The 11,636-nt window shown below is 35.4% G+C and overlaps 1 protein-coding gene across 2 annotated transcripts; it reads right to left on the bottom strand.

Annotated features, from left to right (window-relative positions):
- Positions 1–258: 258 nt before the first annotated feature.
- On the bottom strand, positions 259–11,294 carry LOC108886316 (nuclear GTPase SLIP-GC). 2 transcript variants are annotated; one of them, XM_018681099.2, is made up of 23 exons: positions 11,189–11,294; positions 10,308–10,389; positions 9,696–9,808; positions 9,466–9,495; positions 9,320–9,353; positions 9,127–9,207; positions 8,716–8,806; positions 6,651–6,867; positions 6,190–6,513; positions 5,259–5,465; positions 4,960–5,135; positions 4,343–4,427; positions 4,169–4,256; positions 3,915–4,036; positions 3,450–3,623; positions 3,200–3,357; positions 2,931–3,048; positions 1,884–1,992; positions 1,620–1,753; positions 1,219–1,300; positions 1,026–1,107; positions 874–904; positions 259–715 (listed from the first exon to the last, which is right to left on the bottom strand). In XM_018681099.2, the coding sequence occupies exons 2-23, from the start codon at positions 10,372–10,374 to the stop codon at positions 707–709; spliced, it is 2,532 nt and encodes an 843-aa protein (XP_018536615.1). In that variant the 5' UTR covers positions 10,375–10,389; positions 11,189–11,294; the 3' UTR covers positions 259–706. The 2 variants fall into 2 exon arrangements, with proteins under 2 accessions (XP_018536615.1, XP_018536617.1); XM_018681101.2 differs by lacking the exon at positions 9,127–9,207.
- Positions 11,295–11,636: the final 342 nt, after the last annotated feature.

Genomic DNA, 11,636 nt, shown 5'->3' on the forward strand with positions numbered 1-11,636 from the left:
ATGCTGGACTTCTTTGCAATAAACTTCTATATGCAAGTAAGACAGTGTCAGCGGAGATCTTCTCTTCATCAGCTTCACATCATCACCATCGAATATACCACAATAGTAAAATAATAAGTTGTATATAACTAAATGACTAAAAAGACTTTTCTCTCTTCTTCTATTTCTCACATGAACACACATAAAAAACATTATTTTCCTGTAAGCAAAAGTGTTTTCCTTAAACATGGTGGAGAAATAGTGATTCAAGATCATTACTTGAGAAATCCAACCCACAATCAAATCATTTATTCAAGGTTCAAGGTTTCATTTAAACAGCCATATAATCAGTGGTACTCCTATCCCAATCATCAAACACTTGAGTCACAAAATAAAGTCATGGACAGAAAAAAAAACTATTAAATCATTAAAAACACAAAGCCTCTGGGGCATTGGCAGAGACCAGTACCATGTAGACCTTCACATGTCAGCCACCTGCCTCTGTACTATCATCAGTTAATGTCAATAATATCAGACCAAAAAAATCTAAAATCTCTCTACATTAATTCACAAAAAAACAAAGTCAAAGTACATAACAAACCACCACTCAAAGAGAACAAAGATAATAACTTGATAAAAATAGCTGCGCACAAATCCAGAGACCTCATGTCTGCGGGGACATTCAGTAGGTGATCAGGCCTCTGCTGTTTCTTTCCACTGAGCAAATCTAAAACACCTACCAGAGAGATAAACAGCAATGATAAAGAACTGTCTCATCAACCATTACTTAACACTGAACTACAAATGTGAGGACAGCTGTTCACACTGGAAAACAAAATCCCATCGCCTGTTGGCGCATCCTTGGTTTGGATAAAGAGTTTGACTAGAACGTACCTGTTCCCATGTCATGGACTCAGTGCAGCTGCTGGACCGGGTGAATCAGCACACATGTAATTAAAAGTGTCATTAATTATTGTTCAGAACAAGAATATCTCATAATTAAGGCCCTTTAAAACTCATTATGTAGACACAAACAAAAGTTTTACCTTACTGATGACATTTCTTCATCCATGCAGGACTTCAGTTCATCATAATATCTCTTCACCATGCCAAGCTCTAATGAAAAATCTTTTAAAAGGTAAAATAAATTGGAAACCTGTTTATTTATAAATATTAATTATATATTTACAAAATTGCTGGTGATCTAGCTAAATGCCTTTGTTTTGAAATGTTCTGTACCTGGGATTGAGTGATCATCTGTTTTGAGTGACAGCTCAATTGATTCCTTCAGAGTTCTCTCCAGTTCCTCCAGGATGAACGTCTAATCCAGCATCAAAACAACCCATTGTTACTTATCACTCACGCAACCAAATATTGTGTTAAAGATTAACTGAATCATACATAAATTAACAGTTTAGATGTGTGTTGAGACCGGGCAAAATGGTTCATTCATATAGGCAGATTTATGTCTTAGAATAATAACAATAATTGCACATCTATGACAGTGACTGCAGTGTTTAAAAGCAACTTTTAGAATATAGATGATGACCTACATCTTGGACAAAGATAAAGATGTGCAGCACAACATGTTTTACTACTGTATATCAACATTCTGTTTCATATTATAAAATGTGACAAACCTTCAGTTCATCCAGTTGTCTCAACATCTCATTTTTGGCCATGTCAAACATAGTGTCCTTTGAGTCATGTACATGCTTCTCAATAGTGTCCCTCATGTTTTTCAGCGTGTCCTGTCCTCTAAATTTTGCTGCTTCTACAATAAAACAGGAAAAAGTCATCAAACATCTGCACAGTCATGATGAATGTACATGTCTATTATTATGATGACAGGATGTGTATATATATGTGTATATATATATATATATCATGATCTTCTGTATTACTTTTGTAGCAGTCTTGCATTTCTTTCTCGATTGTCTCCGTCAGACTGTTGTAGATTGTTTTCTTACTGTCCTGGATAATTTTGTTGACTCTTGTCTTAATTTTTTCCTCCTTAAAGAGAAAACATAAAGTATGAACAAACAAACAAACAAGGTAATTCGAATAAGGCTACTCTTTTTTCATTAAAAAAAACAACTTAGTTTTACCTTAAAAGCAGTGAATTATTTAAACAGATTTTCAGCCTATTTTCCACCTGGTGGGGGTGGATATACACTCACTGGTCAGTTTATCAGTTACACCTGGCAAGTACTGGGTTGGAACCCTAGCTCTTCATGGCATAGATTCAACAAGGTGCTAGAAACATTCCTCAGAGATTTTGGTCCATAATGACATAGTATTTGCACATCCATGATGTGAATCTCCCATTCCACCACATCCCAAAGAAGCTCTATTGTAGATCCCTGTAGATCAGCAATTTCTGAACTACTCAGACCAGCCCATCTGGCACCAACAACCAGCCACATTCAAAGTCACTTAAATCACCTTTCTTCCCCATTTTGATGCTCAATTTGAACTTCAGCAGATTGTCTTGACCATGTGTACATGCTTAAATACATTGAGTTGCTGCATTGTGAATGGCTGATTAGACATTTGCATTAATGAGCTGATGAACAGGTGTACCTAATAAAGAGGCTGTTGAGTGTATATTTTGCCCACTCAGACTATAGACAAATAATGTTTATATATCCCCATACGTAAATTAAAAACATTTAATGTTTATAGTTAGATACCGCTAATTGTGTATCTAGATGATTAGATGTATCTAATCATGTGGATACAGCTCCTGACCTGTATCTACATGATTTAATGCTCTGCACTGCTGCCAAATGATTGGCTGACTGGCAGAGATAGGAGTTACACATGTGCAAGTCTCAAATAAATTCCAAGTTATTTTGGTGAGAATCAAGCGAGGCAGAGAGAGATATGTGTTTAATTAAACTGTTTGATAAGAGACTAATGGGTAGGATGATAATATTCTGGTGTTTTACCTCTGTCTGAAGAAAAATCAGTTGCAGTTCGACATCTTTGTACTTTGGAATCAACTTCTGTGTGTCAAGTGAAAATGTTTTGACGACTCCGTTGAATGGTCCACATTTTGCGTCATTTCTGAAAAATGTTTACAAGTTGAAATGTTTTCTGTAATTATTATGTAATCTGGAATATTTTAATAAAGTAGAATTTGTTAATTCTAGACATCCTCTGGAGTTTGTAAATGTTCCAACAAAAGCTTTTGTGTCTTCATTAAGTCATTTCTTACGGGAAGGTCCTCCTGAAGTTTTCATCAATGCTGTTAGTCAGGCGTGAACTTAACTTCATGTTGATATTTATTTGCTTCCCTTTTTTTGGTTTGTGGGTGCCTTTTTTCTCAAGTATACACCTCAGTGTCCTGTGAAAAGCTCCACCTGATACCTTTCTCTGAGACAAAACAGGAACATACATCTTTAAAGACATATTCGTATTAAGTGCAAGATCAATTGCTTCAATCAAAGTCTAATCAAAATACATACAGGATGTAAGATGGACTTCAAGTTTCCTTCACATGAACCTTTTGATTTTTTAACCCCCTCAACAAGACATTTTTCAAAAGCCTCATAAGCCTCTTCCATGGGTTTTCGGACTCTATCAAGTTCATGTTTCATGGTTGCTTCAAGCTTTGCACACACATCTGTTTTTATGCCAGCCTGAAATCAAACACAGGTTTATTTATGAAATTCTGTTGGTCATGTGTATGACTGCCCTTTAATTACTGTGGTTATGCAGCTTCTCTGAAGTAACTAAAACTTCAACTACCTTTAAGGCTAAAAATTTTTATAAGTGACATTTCATGTGGACTCTTTCAGTATCTAATTGACATTAAAACATAGTTACTCCACAAGTCAGTAAGAAGCCAGGCATTTGACATTTGCACATCCATATTTTCAATGCAGTGAGTGTAGTTAACATATTTGACATGAATTTGTTATGTGACCTACCTCTTCTTTGCATCTTGCCCCTTGAATCAGAGACAGAATCCCGTAAGCTCCAGACACATAGTTTAATGTCTCTGAGTGACAGTCATTGAGACCTTGAAGAAATTCCTGAAGTTGGGGTATTTCTGTAAAATGGAAATTTAGTTTGTATTTTACATATTTTTCTTTAAATTATAAGTCATTCTTATTTGAAATAAAGTGCTTAAAGTAAATATGTATTTGAGCTCCACATTTTCTGTCATGGAGACTTCACCTACCAGTTTCTTCTGGCTTCAGACGTTTCCCTTCTGGAAACTCTGTGGAGCTCACTGTGAACACTTTGAAACAGTCCTCACTGAAGTGTTTCTGAAAAAAAGGGCTTTGATTTTGACGCAAGCTTGTCACTGTAGACAATCTTTGTCTTACATTTTCTGTCAGTCTATGTAGCTCACCTTAATCTTACTTTTTTTCCTGAATTTTCTGATCACTTTTGTCTTGGCTTTCTTGTTTCTTTCAGATATGCGATCAGCTGCTGAACTAAAAGCAAAGACTTTTTTTTATCAAGTGGCACATTCTACAGTAAGTCAGGTAAGGATTTCTGATGATTCCCTGTCACGCTCGCGGGTGTGTCATCAACTCAAGTTACTGAAGTGGTAATTAGTCAGTAAAACAAGACATATGATGGCACAATCGTCACAATAAACAAGTTGAAATTAAGGGAAAATCTGGGTTCAGTCATATAACGTGGATCATTAATTGTATTCTTGCTGCTGTTTTCCATTACCAATGATCAGATGAACTAAATGAACTAAATCTATTAGAGTCAGAAAGCCAGAAAAAGACATGATGACAATCAGAATGTGGATATTGTCATTTAAAAAGGAATGTGAATGACCTGGTTTCTCATGTCTTTACAAATCCACACATTGTCAACAGTGGAACATACACACATTATAAAGCTGGCATGGTACAGGTTCAAAGATTTTTTGCTCATGCTGTTGGAAAATGCCTCAGTGTCTAATTTGGATGTTGAATTTCACTATGTACTTTTGTATCTTAATTCACTTACTAATTGTCCACATTTTCAATAAGATCAGACTTGGTGCAGATGAAGTGAATGTGCTGACACTCGCCACCATTTCCCATGAGGCTACTGGCATTTTCCAGGATCTCCCAGGGTTCTTTCTCTGCTGCTGCTCGATTAATGTCAGTCACGATCCACACAGTAGAACAACTTCCAACAATCTGAAGAGGCATGATCGCAAGTTAACTATGTATGATTAATTTAATTGTCAGTGCTTTGTAATAATGGGACATCACAGTTTACAGTAACAGACAATTGAGTACCGGTACATGTGAATAAATTACCTCTTTCCACATTTCATCTCTGCTCTTGTTACGGTCTCCACTTCCAGGAAGGTCCACAAGTGTGACATGCTGGAGAAAGTCATTATTAGGCACCCTGACAGTCACACACTTCACCAGTGGCCAGTATTGCCTCTTTGCTTCTTTACCTTCTCCCTCCTCTGAGTCACTTCTTGTGTATTTGGCAATTTCTACAGACAGCTCTTCAGCCTGTAATAAATAATAAAATAAAGTACAGTAATGCAAGGTGATTTTATTTAGATGCACATTTAAACATAATTAGGCCCAGGCCTTCTTTGAATCAAACTCTGGTAGCTGCATTTTGTTTCAGTTGCATACATACGTTTTGGAGTGGAACTAAGAAAAGATTTTTGCAATAGTCAAACCTGCTTTTCAAGATCCTGTGAACATAAGTTCTCTTACTCCAGCTGTATTTTTCAAATGATAAAAGACTAACACTGTAATTGATTTTTGATCTTTGCATATAGAACCTGGACTAGTAACAGAGAGATCAACCCATGTTTCCAACCCATCCAACTTCAAAGGGACCAACTGGGCCAAAAGCAGCACTGAGATTTAATAATACAAGAATAGAAATTTTGGCTGGGACAGTGTTCATGCCAGAATCATCTAGGACCTCAATAAGACCTGGGATTTTTTGTTGTTGTGTTGTCAATGGCTTTCCTGGGAAGGGTAAATTTGATATGGGGCTGTAGTTGAGCACAGATTTGTCAAGAAGCTTCTATGTATTGATTTTAGTTTTATGTTAAATTATTGTTGAACTAAACCAAACTAGAATGGCTAGGCTGTATACAAGTTATACAAACCTCAATAATTGTGAATTCATAGCATCTACTCTGTCAGACATGTAAGAATACTTTCTAAGAAGTGATTCACATATTGCATATAAGATTTTAAAAAAAATCTTACTCACTGATTCACGTGTCAAAGTTTTGTTCTTGTTTTGGAGAAATTCTTTAATCTCTCTGAAATATTTGCTTTCCATGAGGTCTCCAGGGGATTTGTTTTTCCATTCTTTTCTATACACTGCTGACAGCTTTTCAGCAGTGCCATCACCATCGTCATCATCATCGTCGTCGTCGTCATCGTCGTTGTCGTCGTCATCATCATCATCATCATCATCATCATCATCATCATCATCACCACCACCACCACCACCATCATCATCGTTTTCCTTCTCCTGACCTGAATTATCCCTAGAAAGGCGATTCAAGTACCACAACTCTTCTTCCCAATCCTGGGAAGCAAAAATGCTAATTACATTTCACTTATTTGAATTAAATGGCATGTAATGTAACCAGATCTGTATTTTTGCAGTTACACCAAAACTTTTCAACTTGTTTAAAGTAAAGAAACATATTTGGCTCATTTTACCTCTTTTGTAATGAACTCAATTTCTGCCTCATACTTTGGGTTGTGCATGTTCGCCTCCACTTTAATCATGACTGAGGTACATGCACTGACATCTCCAGAGGGCAAAAGATTCTTCTCTCCAATGACGGCATTTATCAAAGAGCTCTTTCCAGCCCCAGTTCTACCAAAGACACCGACCAGCTCCCTCTTGTCTATCTTCAAATCACTGATTTTAGTCCTGTTGTACAAGAGTTTAAAAATGGGTTAACTGATTAATTTGGGAAATGTACAAGTACTGAAAAAACATGTCAAAACCAGGAAGACATCTGTCTAAGGAGAGCCTGCTCATAATAATCTATAGCAGCTATAATCAATATTTTATGTTAACAATGTCTCTAATGACTACTAATATATAAGGGGCTACTCATAGTGATGAACTTACACAGACGTACACTGATTAGCAACAACACTAAAACACTTAGCTCAGCACTTCTAAAGTCTTTTTCTGACATACCAGGCACCCAATTTCAGCAAAAAGCTCTGATAAATTACAGCGCTCCCCAGCACAAAATGGCAGGGAGACCCAGTTATAGCTGATGCACATGGGACATTTTGAGGCTAAAAAGCTAAATGCTTCCCTCAGGAATCTGCAAATACCAAAAACAGAGGTAAAAGACAAAAAATATTGGACTTTCTTGACATATTGTCATATGTCAGAAACATGTCTGCATGTATGCTAATACTGCTTCATAACTGCTATATGTGTAAAACAGGTAAGTATTTGCTAATATGTTTGGTATATCAACAAATCTAAGCCAGCATTGTGTTTGCAGCTTATTTTTGCTGCACCTAGATATCACAAAAAAAGTCAGTTATTGCAGGTTTAAATACAGGGATTATTCAAGAGGAAATGCAATTAACACTTGAACTGTCATTTTGACTGCTTTCAAAATTTGCAATGTCATAACTTGGTTTAAAAAAAACCTATGTACCAATAGGACCCTGACTTTTCCTAAATGTGTGTAAATTTTATTCTAACATTGTTTTATCATTAAAATTTCAAAACACAAAAGAGATCTGAGTATTACTACCTCGAATGACCAGTAAACAGGGGGTGTCATATTTCCTTATTTGCTACATTTTCCCGCTCTTTCTCCTGCTCTCTTGTCTGTTTGTTTTTTATGCTCTGTGAAGCTAAAACCTAATTATAGCTTCACTCTAAACCCAAGAGAGACAAAAATGACAAGTAGAAAGAAAATGACAGTTATGGTGGCTTTAGCCTTGCTTCAGAGCCTTGATGAGGAAGAATCCAACAGAGGAACAGGTTCAGAGAGTGATGCCTCTTGGTGTTTGGAAGAAGCTTCATATTATAGTTTTCATTTAGTGTCCTGATGTGTTTTTTACCTATTCCACCAATTTATTCTTAGATCTTTTTAATGATAATCCAAATTATATACAAATAATGTCCGAGCAGTCTAACTATGACTGCTATGGTCATTGTAGTAGTTGCAGAATTCTGGTAGACCGAGTGGTAAATGTCAGTGATCATTTACATATCAAGCTTAGCTTACATGCTGATGAATCATTAAATGCATATAAAATAAATCATAAACTATTATAAACAAATTTGTGAAGAGTTTAACCTACATATTCTCAAAACATCCTATGGTTAACTGGCAGTTAAGAGACAGGAAATTAGGGAGGTGTCAGTCCAAGAACTCTAAGAGCAATTTGTAAAGCATTTAAAAGCATTTAAGTGCTAAAAGTCTGGAAGGATAGGAGGATTTTTAAGTCACCAAGACTTACTCACAGTCAGTAATGTGTTGCAGGTGTCAGAGTTTTACAAAAATCGAATTATAATGAACTTTTCATACATATTTTGATTTTGGCCATTTAATAAGGTTTCAATCAGCTTATCAACAAATTGAAACAATCAAAAACACCAAAACACAACATGGTTCAGTATTTCTGTTAACTTATAATTCAAGCTCAGGATAGTTTTCCAAATATGAACAACTGATAACATTCTCACTACTTTAATTTCCAATGGGTTACTGTACTGGAATATGGAAAACTTCATACTTACTTCAGGAAATCACTGAGCCCTCCGCTGTCTTCATCTGGTAGTTTATTCTTGACATTTGTCATTATGTTTTTCACTTCAGACAGTATTTCCTCTGTCAGAGCAAAATTAAAAAACTATTCAGCAGAAACCATGAATCAGTGTTTTCAGTTAATGCAAAATGAGGTCTCTTGATTAAGAAAACAGGAGGAAGAAGGAAAGTGGGAAAATAATGTGCATCACCAGGCTTACAATATACTATGGCTAATTATGAAAATAAAAAAAAGTTGGCTGGGTTTAAAAAACATTAGCAGGCGATGAGAAATGTCTCATGTAGGAAATAATATTTGCTATATGAAGAAAATTTAATTACATAGAAGTTTTAACCCTGTAGTAGGCTGCAGGTTGCCATTGTTTAGAAAGTAATATAAATACCGGGTTGCATTTTTTTTTCACATGGTCGTTTACTAGCCGGTGATATGCTGGACTCTCCCTGAAGATCCAACTTTCTCTTTCCTTTTTTTTTGTTTTAAATAAAAAGGAAGAGAAAAATATTATTGCCTTAAAAACACAAACAAACACTAATTGTAACCAATAAGATATACAATATGTATAACATATATCTCACCTTTATTGCTTGTGTTACTGGTGGATGGCAAAACCTGAGAATGAATGTAAATATTTGACAGTCTTTGATCAAGAAATTACATTGACACAGGCTTTGTTCTCTAACAGAACACTCTGACAGCTTGTCTTATAATATGTCATCCTTACTGGAGCACAATCAGCTGCTTCTTCATGATCCTGCAGATAAAGTGGAAGGCTGTGTAAAATTTTAATCAGCCACAAAAAATATAATCTGTATGACTAGTTTTTTTTCCTAGTGACATATTTTATACACAAAGGCAAATACATTATTATAACATTCTAATTAATGCCATGAGTTTAAATTTATGACATTAGATAGAATATTTGGGAAGTATCTTTACAATGCAAAAAATTACCTTTGACAACTTGAATCTCCTCCTGAATATTGCCCTTGGTCCAACTTTTGGGATTAAGGTAGCAATGTCTTGGTCATTAAGACAGGAAAAACTTTCCATGTCAATTCCTTCCTCTGTAATTAAAAATATTAAGTTGAATTTCAGTCATATAAATATAAATATAAATATAAATAAGTGTTTCAAAGTGTTGTGGACACAGCTGTCAGTTTAATCTTTAAGAACATGTCAGGCTCACAGAACTAATTGCATGGTTGAATGAGCTGAATGCAGTTTTCTTGTTTTTAAAACTATTTGTCACATTTCAGTCTTGATTTCAGTGCTACTCTTTTATTTCAATCACTCACAGGATGCCACAGAAGAGCCATTACTCTCATGTTATTTAATGTGTAGTTTCTATGTGAAAAAGTACAATGTTTTCTATTACAGGCATTTTATTTACACACTTATCTTTCAAAAAACTAAATGTAAGCTGTTATGGATGTGTCAGCATTGAACAATAGAACAAAGCAGCATTTTTATTTCTGTGTTAGAAGGTGTTTAGATGTTTCATTACTGGAAAGTCACATTGATATTGTATCTGTATATCTCAGAGGAAATGCAGTGAAACTTTACCTTTAAACCACGGTATCCACTTGCTGAGACCCCATTCAGTTAATTTGTTACAAACAAACTCATCCATGTCGAAGAGTAGAAACTGAAAGGTAAACAAATAAGTATAATAAATAATAATATTCAATCAATCATTAATACTTAAAACTTGTAATGTAGGCACTGTGTGTTCTTGACACATCTTAAATCATATTCACTATTATACCTCAGCCAGAAATGTTGGGCATAGCTTCAGAGATTCAATATATGAGTAAGTGGCTGAGACAAACACAATAGCAAAGTAATGACAGCTAATTTATCAATGTATTGTAGCTTCTCTCACTTGTGTTACGGTTGCCTGCTGTAGACACAAACTTTGTAAAACTGTATCACAACCACAGCACTGGACTTCAACACTTTTTTATGACATGTAGGCTGTTCTATCACAAGCTGTAATATTTACTCAGTTCATTTGGGCGAGTGAGGCAGTGACCACTCCCTTTTCCACACATCACAATCCATAGTTCAGATATAATAACATATCTGATGGGTTATAGGAATATTTACAGTTTAAAAAGCTTATTTCCTCTTATTTCAGTTCCTCTTTAAAACAGCTGAAGAGTGCAGAAAACAGAGAGAAATCCCTGACACCTGAATAATCTTGATAAATCATCTTCCAGTACACCAGCAGAAAAAGTAAATAGTGCTACAAAATTCACTGCATTTTTTAAAATTATTGTCACTTCAGTATGACTCTCAGTTCTGTGTTTCATTAGTATTTTACAGCATATTACTGATTGGATTGTCAACACAATATAGTGACAATAACACAGTAAACCTCTACATGTTATCCCAATGCAATGTATTCAGTGGAGAATGTAATACATTGAAACTGGTGTACTTACATTTTGTCTGTTCCTCCTTAATGCACAAACACGACTCCACTGGTGGTTGATCAGTCTTGAGCCCTTTGTTTTACAGAGTCTCCACCTCTTGCCAGTGTGCCCTCCTCTCAGTCTGCAGGGCACACTCAGCAAGATCAGTTTAAATGCATAATTACATTACAGAAATGTAATAAATAAATCACCTATTTCATGAGTTGTACATTTGTAAATGTAGAATAGTTGCACAGTTGTGATAAACCAGTTACAAGATAAATCTGAGGAGAGGATTAATGGCAAAGGAAGGAAGAAATACAATTGTGCTACATAAATCTTTGCCTGTGTGCCCTCTGAAATGCAGTGGAACGGAAATAAAGATAAACATCAAAAGCAAATACTCTGTATCTCGACGGACTTCAAAACTGTACTTAAGTACTATATTTGATTAGATGTCCTTAGCTTAAAATAATGG

This window comes from Lates calcarifer, unplaced genomic scaffold, assembly GCF_001640805.2.
Source record: "Lates calcarifer isolate ASB-BC8 unplaced genomic scaffold, TLL_Latcal_v3 _unitig_1103_quiver_824, whole genome shotgun sequence".
NCBI lineage: Eukaryota > Metazoa > Chordata > Actinopteri > Centropomidae > Lates > Lates calcarifer.